General features: G+C 40.5%; 1 protein-coding gene across 1 annotated transcript in view; it reads right to left on the reverse strand.

The window, feature by feature from the left end:
- Positions 1-8133: 8133 nt before the first annotated feature.
- Positions 8134-22816, reverse strand: part of LOC115131512 (thrombospondin-3b-like) — a 33860-nt gene continuing 19177 nt past the window's right edge. Inside the window, exons 7-23 of the mRNA XM_029663291.2 lie at positions 22257-22308; positions 21461-21609; positions 21056-21196; positions 20678-20752; positions 20367-20519; positions 19579-19689; positions 19365-19472; positions 18656-18815; positions 18146-18264; positions 18006-18058; positions 17575-17768; positions 14472-14650; positions 14333-14381; positions 13960-14156; positions 13563-13735; positions 10073-10212; positions 8134-9972 (exon numbers count right to left, since the gene is read on the reverse strand). Of these exons, the coding sequence (XP_029519151.2) occupies positions 9917-9972; positions 10073-10212; positions 13563-13735; positions 13960-14156; positions 14333-14381; positions 14472-14650; positions 17575-17768; positions 18006-18058; positions 18146-18264; positions 18656-18815; positions 19365-19472; positions 19579-19689; positions 20367-20519; positions 20678-20752; positions 21056-21196; positions 21461-21609; positions 22257-22308 (2109 nt within the window). The 3' untranslated portion in view covers positions 8134-9916. The remainder of the gene's footprint in view (positions 9973-10072; positions 10213-13562; positions 13736-13959; positions 14157-14332; positions 14382-14471; positions 14651-17574; positions 17769-18005; positions 18059-18145; positions 18265-18655; positions 18816-19364; positions 19473-19578; positions 19690-20366; positions 20520-20677; positions 20753-21055; positions 21197-21460; positions 21610-22256; positions 22309-22816) is intronic.

The following is a 22816-nucleotide window of genomic DNA, read 5'->3' on the forward strand; positions in this document are numbered from 1 at the left end:
CATCAAAAGTAAAAGTATAAATTATTTAAAATTCCTTTTATTAAGCAAACCAGACTGCACAATTGTTTACGGATAGCCAGGGGCACACTCAAACAGTCAGACATCATTCAGAAACAAAGCAGTTGTGTTTAGTGAGTTGCCAGATCAGAGGTAGTAGAGATGACCAGGGATGTTCTCTTGATAAATGCATGAATTTAACTTTTTTTGTCCTGCTAAGCATTCAAAATGTAACGAGTGTTTCAATAATACATCAATATTGCTACAACGAGTACGTTTGGGTGTCAGGGAAAATGTATGGAGTAAAAAGTACATCACTTTATTTAACAATGTAGTGAAGTAAAAGCTGTCAAAATATAAATAGTAAAGTACAGATACCCCCAAAAAACTACTTAAGTAGTACTTTAAAGTATTTTTATTTAAGTACTTTACACCACTGCATATTTGGTGCACGCTGCCCAAACTGTGGCCTTCCCAAAGGTAGGCATTCTGGTAACTGCCAAAATAAAGGATACATTTTCCTGGCATGGTTAAGGTCCACTTGTAGAATTTATTGCCAAGGCGCATTGAGGCTGTTCTGGCAGCTCGTGGTGGCCCAACACCCTTTTAAGACTCTTTGTGTTGGAGTTTCCTTTATTTTTTGTCAGATACCTGTATGTGCTTGTGATAAAACTTAATCCACAGTATTTTTTAATGAACTATTGATCCTCTGTAACTCAATTATGCTCTCTGGTGTATTTTGAACATTGAGAGCAGGCTCCTGTGGTTGGATAAAAAAAATATTACAATAAAACAAAATAACCTCATTTTTTATTTGTTTATTCTTTTGCCTCTTGGGCCCAGCCCCTGACTCACACAATTGACCAATCACATTTATTTATTATGCCAGTTACCCATGTGTGTCTCCTACCTTCTCTCCACCCCCCATATGATGATTAGCAGAGTGGCAGCAGCAAGCAGTCTACTCTCATTGCGAGCAGGCTCTTGAATCCTCCTGTGATTGGTGGTTGCAGTAAAATAAAAAGACAAAATATATACTACATATATAATATATACTGTAAGCCCCTGGGGCTTCAGCATAGGCCTACATGCATGCATGCAGGAGCACGCACGCATGCATGCACACACACACGCTTAATGGCTTTGGGTTCTTTTCAACCATGACAAGGACTGAAGACCCTGCAACCTTGGGTCACAGGAAAGCTTTCTCAACAACTGTCTTCTTTTTAGCATGTAGATCCTATGTCTTATCATTATCCCACATGTAATGATCCTAACTAAATATCAGCCATTTTGAGTCAGTTCAAAAAATTATACATAGAGAGACATATTATATAACCCTTATAATAACACATCATGAAGGCTCATACATGTTTATAAAAAGTTATATATAACAACCTCTCCCTCAACGTGATAAAGACAAAGGAGATGATTGTGGGCGGAACGAGCACGCCCCCATTCTTAATGACGGGACTGTAGTGGAGCAGGGTGAGAGTTTCAAGTTCCTTGGTGTCCACATCACCAACAAACTATCATGAGGGGGTATATTATTGTGGCCCTGGTGGCACAAAATCAATAGTCTGACTGCATGGAGGTGCTTGGGAATATGGTCAATACGGGGGACCGTGTTGTGGGTGTTTCAGGGGAAAGGGGTACATCTAGGACGTGACAATGGTTAATAAAATCTCCCCATTTCTGTCCATTTTTTGCAGTCTTGCAGGCCTTCTCATACAGCTGCAACTGTATATGCATTCGTAAATCAAGACCTTTCTTGAGTTGGGCTCTGGCATGGTGCAACTGTTGAAAATGTGAGCCTATGGTTGTGTGAGGGAAAGGGGTTGAGTGTGTATGAGTGTGTGGGTATATGTGTGTATGCCACAACTGTTGCGAGGGAGTAAAATATGTTAGGAATAATACAGGATGATTCACAATAATTGTTTGCTAATATAATAATGGCTTGCAATAATGTCATTTTGGTAATGGCGAGACTGGTGAGAGGTAAAATCCTTTGCATAAATTGCCTACATTACTACAAATATTAATAGCTAATTATGGAAAATAAGATAAACAGGATTTTTTTCTATATATATATTTTTTTTTTTGATGGCTATATATAATACAAATCGAGGTGAGGGCGATGGAAATGCATTTGGCAATTGATGTACTTCTGTTCTGTGAGTGGCACTGTGTGCTCTTTTCGAAGGATGGATCCCAGTCTCTTCAGGGCTATGGGATGACAACCCAACTCGGGATGAGGAGGGCTTTTAGTGGGTGGAATAGTGGGGACCAATTGGGAGGTTTACTTAGTAGCAATGCAAATATCATGATACAGCTATATAGACACTCAATAATTATGTTACTTTTGAATGGTATGTTTACAAACATATATTTTGATAAATAGAATTTAAAGTTGTGTCTCATTATGGAAATGATTGTAATGGCTTAGCAGATAATAACAAAAGATGGTCATTTACCTGGCTAAAAGAGAAAGGATATAATTTCTATTGTTTACAGGAAACTCATTCAACAATTTTAGATTAAGTTTTGTGGAAAAATGAATGGGGGGACGAAATATATTTCTCCCATGGTCAAAGAAATTCAAAGAAATTGGAATTAATTAACAGTCATTTTGATCCAATTGTGCAAATTGTCCAAACAGATCATCAAGGTAGATGGATTATTTTAAATATGTTATTGGACAATAAACAGATATGGCTTATTAACCTATACGGTCTAATAATGATGATCCAAGCTTCTTAGAAAATATATATACGAATTGATCAACTCTATAAGCAACACTAGACTCTATTATTATGGTGGGAGATTTTAATATGGTCTTAAATACCTCTATGGACCGTAAAGGAAATCGCACTACAAACTATCACCCTCAGGCACTTAAGAAAATCATGAATGTCATGGATATATTGGAATTAGTGGATATATGGAGGCTTAAATACCCTGACCTAGTGAGATATACATGGAGGAAGCTTAATCAAGCTAGTCGTCTTGATTACTTTCTTATGTCATTCTCTCTGGCACCAAAAAAGTGTTGATAGGTGTTGATAGGGGACAGAATGTGGTCGGATCATCACATAATTGGCATATATATATTACTCTTACAGAATGTCCACGTGGGCAAGGATATTGGAAATTTAATCAAAGCCTACTAGATGATAAATTGTTTATAACTAGGACAGAAGAATTTATAACAGACTTTTTCAGACATAACATAGGTACTGCAGATCCCCTTATTGTATGGGACACTTTTAAATGTGCCTTTAGAGGCCATGCAATTCAGTACTCATCTATAAAACAAACTCAATTTAGATCAAAAGAGTCCATATTAACAAAGGAAATTGAAGGGCTAACAGTGCAGTCAGATAGCAATAAAAAGTGTACCATAGAGGCAGAGAATAAGTTATAGGAAAATCAAAAAGAAATGGATGAACTTAATCAAGAAAGATCCAGTGTAATATATTAAAGAAATAAAGCAAACTGGATGGAATATGGGGGAAAATGCACCAACTTCTTTTTCAATCTTCAATATAGAAATGCTACCAAAAATAATGTATTGAAACTTGTTACAAATGATGGAGTCACGCATGATTCACCGAATTATATTTTCATTTCAGTCTCCTCCATCTCCACTAACCAAAGCTAATTGTATGGATTTTTGTCTTAGTAACAATGTAAAATTAACATCTGAACAGAAAGACTCATGTGAAGACCATATTACAGAGGAGGAACTTCTTGATGCAATTAAAGCCTTTAAGGCTGGGGAACACTCCAGGGCTGGATGGCATACCAGTGGAAGTATACCAAACTTTTTTTGATATACTCAGAGGACCATTATTAGCATGTTTTAAGCACTTCTATATAAATGGTAGATTATCGGACACGCAACAAGAAGTTCTGATATCATTATTACTGAAACAGGACCCAAGTGGTATATATAAAGATCCAGTCCATTTAAAAAAATGGAGGCCTCTTACACTTCAGTGTTGTGATGCAAAAACCCTAGCTAAATGCTTGGCGCATAGAATTTAAAAAGTATTGTCAGATATTATTCATCCTAATCAGACAGTTTTCTTTACATGGACGATACATTGGAGATAATATAAGACAAGTACTGGAAACAATAGAATACTATGAAATATCGGGAACATCAGGCCTGGTTTTCATAGCTGATTTTGAAAAGGCTTTTGATAAAGTACATTTGGAGTTTATATAAAAATGCCTAGAATATTTCAATTTTGGGGAATCTCTTATAAAATGGGTTAAAGTTATATATAGTAACCAGGTGTAAAATAGTAAATATTGGCCACATCTCAGAACATTTTTAACTGTCTCGAGGAGTAAAACAAGGTTGTCCACTATCGGCATATCTATTTATTATTGCCATCGAAATGTTAGCTGTTAAGATTAGATCCAACAATAATATTAAGGGATTAGAAAGAACAAAGGTGTCATTGTACGCTGATGAATCATGTTTTCTTTTAAAACCACAATTAGAATCCCTCCACGGCCTCATAGAGGATCTAGATACTTTTGCTAACCTTATATTACGTTTAAAAAAAATGCTAATGTGTACATTACCGTGTAGTTTACCATAAAATGGTCTGACGGGAATGTGGACATACTCAGAATACAAATCCCAAAAGAAAGAAATAATCTCACTCCAATACATTTTTATAGAAAGTTAGCAAAAATAGATAAGATCTTGCTACCATGGAAAGGAAAATACCAGCCTATTTGTGGAAAAATCACCCTGATGAACTCTTTAGTCATATCACAGTTTACCTATTTGCTTATTGTTTTGCCTACACCTAGTGAACTACTTTTTAAATTATATGAACAAAAATTTTACATTTTATTTGGAATGGCAAGCCCGACAAAATTAAAAGGGCCTATTTATATAACGAATATGATTTTGGAGGGCAGAAATGATTAAATATTAAAGCATTAGCTTATACTCATACAAAAGTTATACTTAAATCCAAACTGGTTCTCTATTAAATTGATAGGAATGTCTCACTCCATGTTCAAGAATGGCCTTTACCCTTTATTCAGATGACAACTGCTCACTTTCGGTTGTTTGAAAAGGAAATAATGCAGCTAATGAAACGGCTCCCCAGACTATTTCTGCTGGTAAACTCTGTTTATTATCTATGCATAGTCACTTTAACATACATTTACATATTACCTCAATTACATTTTCTAACCTGTGGCCCGGCCCGTACATTTTTATTTTACCTTTATTTAGCTAGGCAAATCAGTTAAGAACAAATTCTTATTTTCAATGACGGCCTAGGAACAGTGGGTTAACTGCCTGTTCAGGGGCAGAACGGCATATTTGTACCTTGTCATCTCGGGTTTTTGAACTTGCAATCTTCCAGTTGCTAGTCCAACGCTCCCAACGCTACATTACTGCTGCTCTTTAACTATTTGTTATTTTAATTTTTTCGTATCTATACTTAGCACTTATTTTTCTTAAAACTGCATCGATGGTTAAGGGCTTGTAAATAAGTATTTCACTGTAAGGTCTACTACACCTGTTGGATTCGGCTCATGTGACAAATACAATTTGATTTAATAAAGTATTATACCATTCGGCTTTAAGAAAAGTGTTACTAATATACCCTAGTCCTTCATCAATTCATACAGTATGAGACATGCACCAGGATATGGAAACGGAAGTGTAATGGAATTCTAATCCAAACTGTTACTCTGTAGCTTCGCGTGGGTGATATTGCTGTTTTGCAATGAGAAAAGCGCCCTCTAGTGAGAAACCATAGCATGAATAAAATATTCCGTAAACTACCAAACATGAGACAAACTAATTTGGGGTTGAAGACACATTTGGTAAACAATCTCAGAATAATGGGTCACACACATAGCTCATTCCTGAAATTGCTTGTAATATCCATTACAAAACGACAGCTGGCTTTGTGCCAATTACATAATGTATGAATAAAGTTTGAAGAGAGGTCGACTGCTGTTGCTTTTGCGGCGGATGTTTATGATGCCAGGTGCTTTCTTGGAAGCAGGAAAACAACTGACTCAAGCAATGTCAATGTTTAAACGCTGGATTCATAGGTAATACTCATACTGTACGTTTGACCTATGACTGAATATGAGCCACATTACAGAGTTCCAAATAGTTATATATTCTTAAGTTATAAAACGTATACCTGGGCGTTTACCTACATTCCTTACTTTTTTCTGTGACTTTATTTAAATGCTGCAAAGTTATCAAGACTTCAAGTGTTACCATTTTTTCCGTAGACATTAGATTAGATGTCATGACATATATTATACCCAGATAGCACACATACATCTCGCCGATGTTGTACACATGATACATCGGGAAAATGTTGTATGGAGAATGTTTGCTAACTGGCAAGACGTGGTGGGGACCTACCTGACTATCTGGGTAGTGTGCTAGCTGGGTAGTCAACGGTCGAAATTGGTCAAATTTCACCAAATCATCTGCTTCATTTGACTGGTGTTTGAATTTGAATGTCTGGAGCGTGAATCAGAAGTGCAGAGAAAGTTAATGTTTCCCCTGTCACCACTAAAACTGTGATCACATTGCTCCATCTAGAGGTCAACGTGTGCTGCTATAGTTATTTTCTATGTAAACGCCTGCCGCGTCTTTTTATCCACGCCCACGGTTGTTCCCTGGGTGAATGAAGCACGCTAGAGACCAAAACAAAACATTTCCAAACATACCTTGCATTTTCCCAAATGTGAATATAAAGCTGCATTAAAATAGATTTTTAGTGAGCGATTTCAGCCAGACTGACTGACCAGATGGATAGCATCAACATCAATGATAGTTGCATTGTTTTTGGAGGTAATTAAACTATGAATTATAACAAGTGATATTTATATTTTACACCGCTGACTTTTTAAAATTTTACTAGGCAAGTCAGTTAAGATTCTTATTTACAATGGCGGCCTAGGAACAGTGGATTAATTGCGTTGTTCAGGGGCAGAACGACAGACGTTTACCTTGTCAGCTCGGGGATTCGATCTAGCAACCTTTCTGTTGCTAGGTTGAAAAGAAAGAAACGGAGAGGGACCTACCTGAATTTTTTCAATAGAAATTCTCGTTTTCATCTCAAAACATTTTCTGTTTGGAGTAAATGGTTTCAGTTGCAACAGACGAAATGTTTTGCAACAGAGTCTGCGTAATGAATACACCCCTGGTTATAACATGAATCCTGTGTCCTGATCTTGTCCTCATTCTTTTTGTGCCCACATTTTCACACTTGTCTACACATGGTGTTAAAATGTATTTTATCCATGCACTGTGTATGCATTGTGACCAGATTTCCCGGCCCTCCTGTAAGACGCACATGCCTGCTGATGCATTAAGTCAGTGGTGCCAGTTGTAAATTATTTTAGAGGGCAGAATAATAATTTAAATGGATTCACTGTCCAGAGCCATCTACACTTGTAAGATATCCAGACACAATGCGTGCCTGACTACCTCCGAAGATGGGCAGGAGGATCTGATCACATTCAGATCACAATGCATCTTAGTTTTTTGCCCCCATTTTCATGATATCCAATTGGTAGTTACAACCTTGTCTCATCCCTGCAACGAGGCGAAGGTTGAGACACGCATCCTCTGAAACGTGACCTGCCAAGCCGTGCTGCTTCTTAAGCTTCTTAACACACTGCTCGCTTAACCCCGGAAGTCAGCCTTACCAATGTGCTGAAGGATTCCAGCTTTGATCAAAAGTTTGCATATTAGCTAACCTTAACCCTATTCCTAACCTTAACCTAATTCTCCTAACCTTCTACATTAATTATCGTAACCTGTTGCATAAATTCTTATAACTTGCTACAAACAGTCAAATCTGACGTTAATTTGACTAAAGCGGATGCCTTCTAGCCATGACCTGTTTTCTCCGACACATTGGTAAGGCTGACTTCTGGGTTAAGCGAGCAGTGTGTTAAGAAGCAGCGTGTCTTGTTTCCGAGGACCGAACTCAAAATACCAATTAGTGAAAATAAGGCTCAGAATTAGGCTGCCTGTGTAAATGTAGCCAATTAATCTTATGTATATGTTGGGTTGGTGAGATCAAATATTATGGGTTACATACAAACAGACTCAGTAAAAAGATGGTGGATGGAGATTTGGATGTTTATTACTGTGAAATGTGTTTCTCGCAGGCTTCCACATAGGTCTGTCTTATCTCATTCTTCACAAAAGTCAGTGAGATATACAGTACTTCTCTTGAATTACTTCCATATCTGTAATAGCTATGCATAGCATTATTTCCTTATTTGGCAAAAATAACACACACACACACACACCTTTGTTTTCGATGATCCTCATAGAAAGAACAAGTATAGAATTCATTATAAACTCAGCCTTGTGTTAAACCCTTCATCATGAGAAATATTGTACAATTTAACAGTGGATGCAGTGGTGTGTAATATGACAAGTGTGAGTCTGAAACCTTCATGATGCTCAGTTTAAGTCTAAGATTAGGCTTTTACATTTTTCCAACATATATTCACTACTAAAAAAAACAATGCATTTAATTTTCCATTCTACACATACACTGAGTGTACAAAACATTAGAGCGCTTCAAAGGGTGAGTGGGCATGACAAACAATTCAAGATCTGCAACGCTGCAGGGTTTTTCCACGTTCAACAGTTTCCGTGTGTATCAAGAAAGGTCCACCATCCAAAGGGCATCTAGCCAACTTGACATAACTGTGGGAAGCATTGGAGTCAACATGGGCCACATCCCTTTCGATACTTTGTAGAGTCCATGCCCCGACGACTTGAGGCTCTTCTGATTCAATATTAGGAAGGTGTTCCTAATGTTTTGTACACTCAGTGTCGTCCTGTACCTTGGGATTTCACAATCTTGATTTCTTAAAAGTATACTGAACAAAAATGTAAATGTATAGTGTTGGTCCCATGTTTCATGAGAAAGATCCCAGAAATGTTCCATATGCACAAAAAGCTTATTTCTCTCAAATTGTGCACACATTTGTTTACATCCCTTTTAGTGAGCATTTCTCCTTTGTCAATATAATTAATCCACTTGATAGGTGTGGCATATTAAGAAGCTGATTAAACAGCATGCTCATTACACAGGGGCATCTTGTTCTGGGGACTCTAAAATGTTCTGTTTTGTCATACAATACAATGCCACAGATGTCTTAAGTTTTGAGGGAGTGTGCAATTGGCATGCTGACTCCAGAAATGTTCAACAGAGCTTTACCCAGAGAATGTCATGTTAATTTCTCTACTATAAACCGTCTCCAACATAATTTTAGAGAATTTGGCAGTACGTCCAACCGGCCTCACAACCGCAGACCACGTGTAACCATGCCAGCCCAAGATGTCTACATCTGGCTTCTTCACCTGCAGGATTGTCTGAGGAGATGAAGAGTATTTCTGTCCTGTGATAAAGCCTTTTTGTTGGGAAAAACTCATTCTGATTGGCTGGGCCAGGCTGCGCTCATTGCCCAGTAATGTGAAATCCATAAATTAGGGCCTAATTTATATATTTAAATTGACTTATTTCCTTCTATGAACTGTAACTAAGTAAAATCTTTCAAATGGTTGCATTTTGCTTTAACATTTTTGTTCAGTATAGCTTTCATTCTTCATTTTATATAATAATAATAAAAGCTATTATTTTGTCATTTTATATAATAATAATAAAAACTATTATTTTGTCAATCAATCTTTAGCTCTTGACTTGGCCAACCTGTAGTCAGGTGAAAGGTTGCTGTGGAGTTAAAGACAGAAAGAGCACCACTGTAAAGTAAATGTACCTTAAAAATACACAAAAGTATGCATGTATATGCGCACACAGACACACAGGATACAGCGAAGGCACAGGTGATGGAATGTATCTGCACAGATGCTGTGCTAGGCTTAAAGTCACACCCTGATGTGGATCTGCTTGCGGTAGAACTCATAGTCCTCTGGTACAGTATCTGATGGGAAAAAGAAAGAAAGGTTATAACCAGGAAGCCATAACAATTTCAATTGAATTAATTCAAGAGGTTAAATTCCAATTCAAGAAGGTTGACATACCGTTGCAGCGATAGCCCAGGTTGGACCAGATGATTTGCTCCTGGGAGAAGCAGAAGACGCCCAGCCTCCCGCCCCTCATTGAGGTGTCCACCAGCACGCCCGAGTCTGCCACCAATGTCATGCCTTCATACAGCCTCACTCTGGCATAGATATACACAATGAAAAGCTGTACAGATCGCTCTATCATCTGAATTATATATAGATACTGTATAGCCATAAAGAGCTATAGATCTATCTCTATACAGTAAACAGCTCAAGGAAACAGTGAGGAAGGCCCTACTTAATAACCTTCCATCTTCTCTAAATTTGCTGTTGAATAACAGATATCTGAGTTGCCTAACTTTTACACATGATTGGTTAACTTGATGTTCCTAGGGCCTCCACCGAGCTACTGTATGTATATGTATATACAGTCGTGGCCAAAAGTTGAGAATGACACAAACATTAATTTCCACAAAGTTTGCTGCTTCAGTGTCTTTAGCTATTTTTGTCAGATATTACTATGGAATACTGAAGTATAATTACAAGCATTTCATAAGCGTCGAAGGCTTTTATTGACAATTACATGAAGTTGATGCAAAGAGTCAATATTTGCAGTGTTGACCCTTGTTTTTCAAGACCTCTGCAATCCGCCCTGGCATGCTGTCAATTAACTTCTGGGCCACATCCTGACTGATGGCAGCCCATTCTTGCATAATCAATGTTTGGAGTTTGCAAGAATTTGTGGGTTTTTGTTTGTCCATCCGCCTCTTGAGGATTGACCACAAGTTCTCAATGGGATTAACGTCTGGGGAGTTTCCTGGCCATGGACCCAAAATATCAATGTTTTGTTCTCCGAGCCACTTAGTTATCACTTTTGCCTTATGGCAAGGTGCTCCATCATGCTGGAAAAGGCATTGTTCGTCACCAAACTGTTCCTGGATGGTTGGGAGAAGTTGCTCTCGGAGGATGTGTTGGTACCATTCTTTATTCATGGCTGTGTTCTTAGGCAAAATTGTGAGTGAGCCTTGGCTGAGAAGCAACCCCACACATGAATGGTCTCAGGATGCTTTACTGTTGATATGACACAGGACTGATGGTAGCGCTCACCTTGTCTTTTCTGGACAAGCTTTTTCCGGATGCCCCAAACAATCGGAAAGGGGATTCATCAGAGAAAATGACTTTACTCCAGTCCTCAGCAGTCCAATCCCTGTACCTCTTGCAGAATATCAATCTGTCCCTGATGTTTTTCCTGGAGAGAAGTGGCTTCTTTGCTGCCCTTCTTTACACCAGGCCATCCTCCAAAAGTCTTCACCTCACTTTGCGTGCAGGTGCACTCACGCCTGCCTGCTGCCATTCCTGAGCAAACTCTGTACCTGGTGGTGCCCCGGTCCCGCAACTGAATCAACTTTAGGAGAGGGTCCTGGCGCTTGCTGGACTTTCTTGGGCGCCCTGAAGCCTTCTTCACAACAATTGAACTGCTCTCCTTGAATTTCTTGATGATCCGGTTGATTTAGGTGAAATTTTACTGGCACAAATATCCTTGCCTGTGAAGCCCTTTTTGTTCAAAGCAATGATGACGGCATGTGTTTCCTTGCAGGTAACCATGGTTGACAGAGGAAGAACAATGATTCCAAGCACCACCCTCCTTTTGAAGCTTCCAGTCTGTTATTTGAACTCAATCAGCATGACAAAGTGATCTCCAGCCCTGTCCTTGTCAACACCCACACCTGTGTTAACGAGAGAATCACTGACATGATGTCAGCTGGTCCTTTTGTGACAGGACTGAAATGCAGTGGAAATGTTTTTGGGGGATTAGGTTAATTTGCATGGCAAAGAGGGACTTTGCAAGTAATTGCAATTTATCTGATCACTCTTCATAACAGTCTGGAGTATATGCAAATTGCCATCATACAAACTGAGGCAACAGACTTTGTGAAAATTAATATTTGTGACATTCTCAAAACTTTTGGCCATGACTGTATACAGTCCATTCAGAAAGTATTCAGACCCCTTGACTTTTTCCACGTTTTGTTACGTTATAGCATTATTCCAAAATTGATTAAATCGTTTTTTTTCTCCCGCATCAAACGGGAGACAATGACTATTGTAGCTGGAAACGGCTGATTTTGAATGGATTATCTACATAGGCGTACAGAGGCCTATTATCAGCAACCATCATTCCTCTGTTCCAATGGCACGTTGTGTTAGCTAATCCAAGTTGATCATTTTAAAAGGCTAATTAGTCATTAGAAAACCCTTTTGCAATTATGTTCGCACAGCTTTACTAATCCTCCGTGAGTTTTATTAACAATACACACAATACACAAATACTTATTTTCCACCATAATTTGCAAATACATTCATTAAAAATCCTACAATGTGATTTTCTGGATTTTCTTTTCTCATTTTGTCTGTCATAGTTGAAGTGTACCTATGATGAAAATTACAGGCCTCTCTCATCTTTTTAAGTGGGAGAACTTGCCTAATTGGTGACTGACTAAATACTTTTTGCCCCCACTGTATATATATATATATATATATATATATATATATATATATATATATATATATACACACTGAACAAAAATATAAACACTAAATGTTGGTCCCGTGTTTCATGAGCTGAAATAAAATATCCCAGAAATGTTCCATGCGCACAAAAAACGTATTTTTCTCAAATTTTGTACACAAATTTTTTTACATCCCTGTTAGTGAGCATTTCTCCTTTGCCAAGATAATCCATCTGACATGTGTGGCATATCAATAAGCTGATTAAACAGCATGATCATTACCCAGGTGCACCTTGTGCTGGAGACAATAAAATGCCACTTAAAATGTGCAGTTTTGTCATACAACACAATACCACCGATGTCACCGATTTTTCAAGTTTTAAGGGAGCGTGCAATTGTCATGCTGACTGCAGGAATCCACCAGAGCTGTTGACAGAATAGATAGTTAATTTCTATACCATAAACTGCCTCCAATGTCATTTTAGAGAATTTGGCAGTACGTCCAACCAGCCTCACAACAGCAGACCTCGCGTAACCACGCCAGCCCAGGACCTCCACATCCGGCTTCTTCAACTGTGGGATCGTCTGAGAGCTCTCTCTCAGATGAGGTCTGCTGGGGGGAAGGGGGGGGGAGGGGAGTATTTCTGTCTGTAATAAAGCCCTTTTGTGGGGGAAAACTCATTCTGATGGACTGGGCCTGGCTACCCAGTGGGTAGGCCTGGCTGCACCCCTGCCCAGTCATGTGAAATCCATAGATTAGGGCCTAATGAATTTATTTCAATTGACTGACTTCTTTGAAATTGTTGCATGTTGCATTTATGTTTTTGTTCAGTATATATACTTTTTGGGTTGTGTCAAATGTGTATATTTATAGGTCTCTAGATCTCAAAATGTTTTCCCTGTTAAAATAAAGGTTAAATACAAATAATACATTGGCAGAAGAATACAACTAGGAGTAGAGCATTTGTGGCTGTAATGCCCTTTGACGTTTTGCTCACTTGATGTAGCCCATCTGCGGGCGGTGGCTGAGGTGCCAGCGGTACGATGTCTTGTCCCTCCAGCCCACATTCCGGGGGTCCTTCCACAGCAGGGTGACCTCGCCCGGGGTGTCGCCCGTGTGCCACAGGGCGTTCCGGAGGTACTCGCCTGGACCCGTACGTGACTTCACTGCCTGTAGAGAGAAGCGAGTAAAGTCAAGTGTGTGGCTGGGGTAATCTAATATCTACTACATTTGGAGTTGAGGCACGTAGCTGGAACTACCCAACTGGATGACGTGGGATGTGGACTCCTATTGACACAAGACTACTTTGAAGGTCTAAAACATCTGACAAACTTCTGATGTTTGAGTGTAATGTCCCTTTAAAGTCAACTGGTGCAGTTTACTGTGTGCCCCACCTTTAGTTGCAGGGCTGGCTGGGCCATGGCCCTAAAAGGCAGCGACTGCCAGTAGGTCTGCTCCGTCTGTTTCCACATGACCACGTAGAAGCTGGACGAGTCCTGGTAACCGAAGATGAAGCCCACGTAGTCATCGTCTGTGGCCGTGTTGATGTGGAATGTCCCTTCAAAGTCTACCCCGTTAAAGGCTGTGTAGCCTGGTGGGGATCGGGTTGAGGGAGAGAGAGAGAGCGAGATACTTGACTTTTCATGCTCTTTTTTTGAGACATTTTCACGTAAAAGGGACAGAAAGTGGGATAAAGAGGGGTGGGGTCAGAGGAAGACAGACAGAAAGATACACCACAGAGTGGCAGAAGGAGGTTTACAGACTTACCTATGGCCAAACCAGGTTCACTGTTCATGGTTTGAACAATTTCCATACCCTAAAAATTAATTTCAGAACAATACTAAATTAATTGAAGTACATTCAATATAATGTTTGTTTTCTACATGGGAATATTCCAAATGGTCACCCGATTGAGCACAATCCACTTGGGTTCGATTTGGACATCGCCCTCCGGGTCCAGGATGACCGTCTGATAGTTTCTGAAATCGGTCATTGTGACTTCAGCGCTCTCTGGACACACGTCAATCAAGTCTATCACGGAGTCGTTGTCAAAGTCATTCTCGCACATGTCACCAATGCCATTTCCTGATTGGATAAGGGGGACACAAAAATACACAAACATACACCACTCAGAGAACACAGATGGGGAGGGGAGTATAGCGGAAATAGGTTACTGTAGTATGACATACAGTATAGGTTAGGACAAACATAGGTGGCCTGTGGTAGTTTGCCAGCAGTCCAATAAAATGCCAAACCATTTAAAACAGAATACGAAATTCTACTCTAACTTGAATTTCCAGTAAAATGTGCTACCCCTCTGTGTGTGTCTGAAAAGTTACAGATTGGGCCTTTAAATCCTGGTCACCTTCTCACGTGTGAGTTTCAACTATCTCGAACAGTCGCCCCAGTGTGAGTCTCTTTATGCACGCGATGTCAGAATATACTTACTCACTGTTCCAAAATGTGATTCAAACCAAGCCACGCTGCCTGCTAATTATCTATAGGCTATGTTTCAACTAGTCAATTCACATATAAGTAGTCCATTTCACTGTTGCGGACAATTTACGTTTGAGGCTTTACTGAGCAGGACATACTTCTCTCTTCAATGAAAGCCCAAGCACAAACTTTTTCCTCCCTGGCACATTTTCCAGCTTCCTTCACTACTAATAATAACTTTGACATGTGTACATTCCTATCAAAGTAAATGCCTTGTTACGCTATCATTATAGTTTCTGTATATCGTGTTGTCGGTTCTAATGTAGAACACCGTATGTATGGAGCATAATGTATTAACTGTTTTATTCACGTTTTCAAGTACTGGTGACAAATCATGCATTCCGATTCTTGCATAGATTATAATGGACACATATGAAGTGCGTAAAATACTTTTTTGAAGGATGTAATTATTATGATGAGCTAATGCTAAGCTATTTGCCAGCTACAGTTGAAGTCGGAAGTTTACATACACCTTAGCCAAATACGTTTTTCACAATTCCTGACATTTAATCCTAGTAAGAAATCCCTGTCTTCATCAGTTAGGATCACCATTTTATTTTAAGAATGTGACATGTCAGAATAATAGTAGAGAGAATTATTTATTTCAGCTTTTATTTCTTTCATCACAATCCCAGTGGGTCAGAAGTTTGCATACACTCAATTAGTATTTGGTAGCATTGCCTTTAAATTGTTTAACTTGGGTCAAACTTTTTGGGTAGCCTTCCACAAGCTCCCCACAATAAGTTGGGTGAATTTTGGCCCATTCCTCCTGACAGAGCTGGTGTAACTGAGTCAGGTTTGTAGGCCTCCTTGCTCGCACACACTTTTTCAGTTCTGCCCACAAATTGTCTATGGGATTGAGGTCAGGGCTTTGTGGTGGCCACTCCAATACCTTGACTTTGTTGTCCTTAAGCCATTTTGCCACAACTTTGGAAATATGCTTGGGGTCATTGTCCATTTGGAAGACCCATTTGCAACTAAGCTTTAACTTCCTGACTGATGTCTTGAGATGTTGCTTCAATATATCTACATCATTTTCTTTCCTCATGATGCCATCTATTTTGTGAAGTGCACCAGCCTCTCCTGCAGCAAAGCACCCCCACAACATGATACTGCCACCCCCGTGCTTCATGGTTGGGATGGTGTTCTTCGGCTTGCAAGCCTCCCCCTTTTTCCTCCAAACATAACAATGGTCATTATGGCCAAACAGTTCTATTTTTGTTTCATCAGACCAGAGGACATTTCTCCAAAAAGTATGATCTTTGTCCCCAAAGGGAGTTGCAAACTGTAGTCTGGCTTTTTTATGGCGGTTTTGGAGCAGTGGCTTCTTCCTAGCTGAGCGGCCTTTCAAGTTATGTCGATATAGGACTCATTTTACTGTGGATATTGATACTTTTGTACCTGTTTCCTCCAGTATCTTCACAAGGTCCTTTGCTGCTGTTCTGGGATTGATTTGCACTTTTCGCACCAAAGTACATTCATCTCTAGAAGACAGAACGCGTCTCCTTCCTGAGCGGTATGACGGCTGCGTGGTCCCATGGTGTTTATACTTGCGTACTATTGTTTGTACAGATGAACGTGGTACCTTCAGGCATTTGGAAATTGCTCCCAAGGATGAACCGGACTTGTGGAGGTCTACAATTGTCTTTCTGAGGTCTTGGCTGATTTATTTTGATTTTCCCATGATGTCAAACAAAGAGGCACTGAGTTTGAAGGTAGGCTTTGAAATACATCCACAGGTATACCTCCAATTGACTCAAATTATGTCAATTAGCCCATCAGAAGCTTCTAAAGCCATAAAATAATTTTCTGGAATTTTCCAAGCTGTTTAAAGGCACAGTCAACTTAGTGAATGTAAACTTCTGACCCACTGGAATTGTGATACAGTGAATTATAAGTTAAATAATCTGTCTGTAAACAATTGTTGGAAAAATTACTTGTGCCATGCACAAAGTAGATGTCCTAACCGACTTGCCAAAACTATAGGTTGTTAACAAGAAATTTGTGGAGTGGTTGAAAAACGAGTTTTAATAACTCCAACCTTAGTGTATGTAAACTTCCGACTTCAACTGTATGTGTGGCGCCATGTTTGCTGACCTCATACAATGCATTCACGGAAACGTCTGTTAGACCACGGATGACTTTTATTCGATTTTTAGAAAGGGTTTTACTCAATTATTTAGATCACTGGTGTGGTCACCAGCGATGTGATGAATTGTAAATGCTATTAGCCTTATTTATATTATGGTTTCTGTCATCCGAGAGTTAGCTAAATATCACTGCTTGTATTAGGTCACTCTTTCCTCAGTTAACACTACGACTAATGTGGCCAGCTCAAACACGGACTGTTGCGTCAATCATAACTGTAACCTTCTAAATAAGTGTTCTAATCACAGCGGTTTGAGCGTACGCTGCAGGGACCACTGTAGAATGATCACACACGTGTTCATACGTGTCAAAGGGTTAAAACTCTGCGCTTCAAATAATTTCTTTCCCTGGAACTCCTCCCATACCATTAGTGTCTGTCTGGCTGGGGTTAGGGATGAGACGACAGTTATCCGGCCCGGGAGGTCTCGCATCTGGAATGCCATCGTTGTCATCGTCATCGTCGCATTCGTTGCCGATGCCGTCATTGTCTGAATCCAGCTGGGAGCTGTTAGGGACGTCTGGACAGTTGTCCCTTGAATCCTGGTGGCCGTCCCCATCCCTGGACAAGATTGGGACATTAGAAGAAGGCTCAAGTATAGAACCGGAGATCATGGACAGGTTGTATACTTATTGTAAAATTATGTTTTTTACACATCTTGTTAGTGACAAGAAAAATACAGCTTTACCTTGTTCAGCCTGGTTGTCATCTGGTTATATAACCAGATAACAGCTCCAAAATAGCTTCTTTATGTTTTGCTGAAGTCCCCTAAACGAGACAACTAGTAAGAGCACTCACATGTCCTGGTTGGTGTCACACACATCTCCCACCAGGTCGTTGTCTGTATCAGACTGAACGGAGAAAATAGGTTTCAAAGATTTCCTCAGTAAACTATAGTTTAATTTCAACTCTCTAGAATGTTATTCTTGACCTCTGACCTGCATGGGGTCGTTGACTTCCGGGCAGCTGTCACAAGCGTCCCCCACTCGATCCCCGTCACGGTCAGTCTGCATAGGGTTGGGCACCTTGGGACAGTTGTCCAGCACGTTTGGGATACCTGGCGAGAGGACAAGGAGGAGGAAGATGAGCGATTCATTTATGGTTTTGGGCCGGTATTCACAAAGGGTCTCAGAGTAGAGTGGTGATGATCTAGGATTAAGTCCTCCCTGTTCATATACTCTTATTTATTATGATTGACAGGCAAAAGTGATCCTATATCAGCACTCCTACTCTGAGATTCTTTGTGAATACTGGCCCTGGAGGGCCAAAACACTTGCGAAACAAACACTTCCATTCTCTCCCTCTATTCATGAACTAAATCAGACAAGGTACATAATCAATAATATCAACCAATCAATTAACTACCAGGTGGGGAAAAAAAACAGCAGTACTTTGGTCCTTGTGGGACAGTAATTGAATAGCCCTGTCCTAAGCGATCCATAGCCTACCATCCCCATCAATGTCATTGTCACAGGTGTCTCCAGCCCCGTTTCCATCTGTGTCCTTCTGGCTTCCGTTGGGAACGTTGGGGCAGTTGTCACACGTGTCCCCATACGAGTCTGTGTCCGAGTTCTGTTGATCCTTGTTGGGGACCAGACGGCAGTTGTCCTAGAAAAACGAAGAGGAAAAACTAAATGGTGTGAAGTGGAAACAGGGAGATTCCATTTTGCCTACTGAACATGATCCCCCACTGACAAAATACAAGCACGGAATTTATAAACCCAGAGGCGCAACCATCGCAAGATTTCCGGGAACACTTGAGAAACAGACCAGACCATGGTTTAAAGAGTCAAAGAGAGAAGTGAAAAATTCTTCCTTACTTGTTCATTTTCTGAAAATGTAAAGGCACAACCTTGATTCGAGCCAATGTCTCAAGTAGTTGAACATGTTATGACTTCAACCTCATGAAACTGGCTAACTGACACATTTTCTGTCAAAAAAAACTTTATATTGAAGGAGTACCTTTGATTTGACGACGTGCACATGCACAGTTTGGCATGAGACGACCGTCAGACCTGATGACACGTTTCTACGCGTGCGCTTAGCTAGGCAACGTCACCATGACATCGCCTACAAGTGTGATCGGGGATTTCTGTTGGAGGAACAGTTTTAGCCTGTCTTCATAATGTACTGTCTTGGATACAAGGCTAGACTGACCTCCACGTTCTTGATGCCGTCTCCGTCCGCATCCTCATCACACTGGTCACCTATACCGTCCCCGTCTGCGTCCTCCTGGCCAGAGTTGGGCGTGTTCACACAGTTGTCCTGCATAGGGAACACAACACATGATGATTGTGGTAAGTAAGACATTTTGTTAGTGTTTTGTGTGTGTGTGTGTGTGTGTGTGTGTGTGTGTGTGTAACAAGCTTACGGCTCGGCAGTGATAGTCATTGTCTATGCAGGGGAGAGGTTGGTCGGGGTAGCCATCAATGTCTGTGTCTGGGCCACATGTATGCCCATTACCTGCCCAGCCCACATTACACTGTAAGGGAAGAGATATTCAGAGAGAATGTACCAAGTGGTAAAACATTGGAACAGGATTTCTTAATGATGTCATACTGTATAACCAGATTACAACCAACTGGTCTCTGTTACAACCAAATAAAGACCTATTTTCCATGGCAACACATTTTGGGGAAAATGTCATATTTTGGTTGTTATCTTTTTCTTGTTGCTAAAAAGACATTGAAGGGATAGTTCACCCAAATTACAAAATTACATATTGGTTTCCTTACCCCGTAAGCAGTATAGGGACAAGGTATGACAGAAATCCATGCGTTGGTTTAGTTTAGTTTCCACATTCAATATTTTAGCGTTTCTGGCACAAATCCTACTCAAGTCATGGGACCGATATTAGCATTTTTCGCACATCATGTTCAACTAAACTATAAGGGACGTTGTTGAGGTTCACAATCCATTTTAGATACTTTTGGAGGATTTGGACACGATGCACGAAAAATTATAATATCGGTCCCATGACATGAATGGGATTTGTGCCACAAATGCTAAAACATTAGCATGTGAAAACAATGCCAGGGAAACTTAACCATGAATTGCTGGAAACCAATTTGTCATTTTGTAATTTGGGTGAACTATCCCTTTAACAACTTCCTTTTAAAAGCGTCTTTAGCCTATTGAGATGTGCTATGCGTGTCTTACCTCGCAGGAGACCCTGGCAGCACCCTTTATGACACAGTGGGCGTTGACGTCACAGGGGTTGAAGCCCAGCGTGGCGCAGGACCTCCGCAGGAAACAGCCCACCGTCTGGTTGCCTACGAAGCTCTCCTTACACGGACCACACCTGAACGAGCCCTTTGGTGGGAGGGCGAGATGGAGGAGGGAGTTGGGGTAAGACAGAAGGGGAGCGAGGAGGGAGACAGAGAGAAAGACACAGAAAGGAAATCATGTATTTCTTTTAAGTGATAAAAATATTTCACCTCGCAACCTCTGACTCCCTTTCCACTACTGACCTCTGTGTTGATGCAGACAGAGTTCGGCACACAGGCCTTGTAGAGGACAGCACACTCATCCACATCTCTGCACTTCTACATAGACAGACAGAACACCTCAATTTAAGGACAAAACATATCAGACCACCTATTATGATGGCCATAGTGGCAATCACTTTGACACAGTGCACATCTATGTATACAGTGGGTGAGAAGAGGTGTCAATAGTGGTGGTGGTGTGTGCCCGCTGTGTATGTGTGTGTGCACAATGTTAATGTATGTGTGTAGGGTTAGGGAAAATCGGATTTTTAATGGTCAAACATTTTTACACTCCAAAAAGTCTTGACGTTTCACGAAAACAAAGTGTGTGTGTGTCAGGGGGTCTAATGTTGGTCAGACCTGCTTGTGGCTCTTGGCAAACTCCACCCCAAGCCCGCTAAGGAGGGGTCCGGAGAAGCCCACGGGACATGGTTCACAGGTGAAGCCCTTTGCCGTGTTTACGCAACCCTCGGGCGAGAAACAGGGCCGGGCTAGAGCACACTTAGTAGACATAGAGAGAGAGAGACAGAAAGTAACCATACACATATCAGTGTATTTGTGTTTTTGTCACACCTCAAAGCGATTGGTCGCCAAACATCAACTTTCTAATTGTTACTCTGCAGCTGGGTCGTCTGGGGAAATATTGTTCCACCTTAGCTGCAAAGCTTTTGGGAAACTCAACCAAGAATGTTTAAGAAATGATGGGAGCATATCGTGCTATCATCTTGTGGTGCTAAAGAAATATAAATAAGACCCTTAGAATACCTCGTCAATGTCCTGGCAGTGGGTGCCATTCCCCGTCATGCCGTCTGGGCAGGCACCACAACGGTACCCTGGGTACTCCCTGGTCTCTGTACAGGCCAAGCCCTTATAGCAGGGGTTGGGCTCGCAGCGAGAGTGGGTCTCGTGGAAGCCTGGTTAACAAAGATATAGAGCATACCAGAGCTGGGTTCAAAATAGGATTTGAAATCTTTTAGCATGCCTTCGAGCTTGCACAGAGTGCCATATGGGCAGGGTTTGCACTTAAACGGGCAATGTGCAGTTGATACTTAGAAATTAATTATATGTATCCATTGATTCTTGAAGAATATAACTTATAAATGCTTAATGAGCTCAGTTCAACTGTCACATCCCATCAGAGCCCAAAATATAAGCTTGTTTTACTCCAATGTTTGTAAAGAAATTAAATGTAAACACACACTGTATAGCCTCAAAACGATCATTTTTGGTATCATGGATGGTCAGTCCTTGCATCAATAGCTCTTTCTATGAATTTGAGAGTGGCTACATTTCTCCAGCCCCTTTCCTCAGCTTTTTACCGAAACAGTGGCGGGGAACTATTTTTTGCTAAATTGAAAGGGGCAATTTTTCCATTGGTTCCATTGCGCCAAGGAAGATCAATCAAAGACAGCTAAAGTACTTCATATATTTCAATCTCTCTCTCGCTCTGATTTCCTGTGCTTCTCATCTCATCTGGTTTATCTTTTCTTTATATGAATCCCCTCTGTTTTATACACGGAGGCCCAGCCTGATGGTATGGTACTGCTCTTCATGCACTCACCACACACTTGGCACTCCAGGATAGTGTTCCTAATCAGGGACATCTCCTTTACCTGTGAAGACCACAAACATACAGCAGTCACCAGAACTGTTTAATGTACCGTAATTGCTGGACTATTAAGCGCACCTGAATATAAACCGCACCCACTGAATTATTAAAAAATATGTATTTTGTACATAAATAAGCCGCACATGTCTATAAGCCGCAGGTGCCTACCGGTACATTGAAACAAATTAACTTTACACAGCCTTTAAACGAAACACGGCTTGTAACAAAAATAAATAGGCGTTAACGAAACACGGCTTGTAACAAAAATTAAAACAGTAGCCTACCAAGAAAGTCATTGGTCACTATCTTCCTCCTCCTGTGCACTGAAACCACTGAAGTCATCTCCTTCGGTGTCGGAGTTGAATAGCCTCAGAATTGCTTCATCCGATGTTGGATCGTTTTCATTGTCGCTCTCGTCACTTTCATCCGGAGGCAAATACCCCGCTGAGCTCATGATGCCCCTTCAACACGCAGCAGTCCAGCCTTTCGAAACCCGTTGATGATAGTGGATT

Source organism: Oncorhynchus nerka, linkage group LG7 (genome assembly GCF_034236695.1).
Source record: "Oncorhynchus nerka isolate Pitt River linkage group LG7, Oner_Uvic_2.0, whole genome shotgun sequence".
Lineage (NCBI taxonomy): Eukaryota > Metazoa > Chordata > Actinopteri > Salmoniformes > Salmonidae > Oncorhynchus > Oncorhynchus nerka.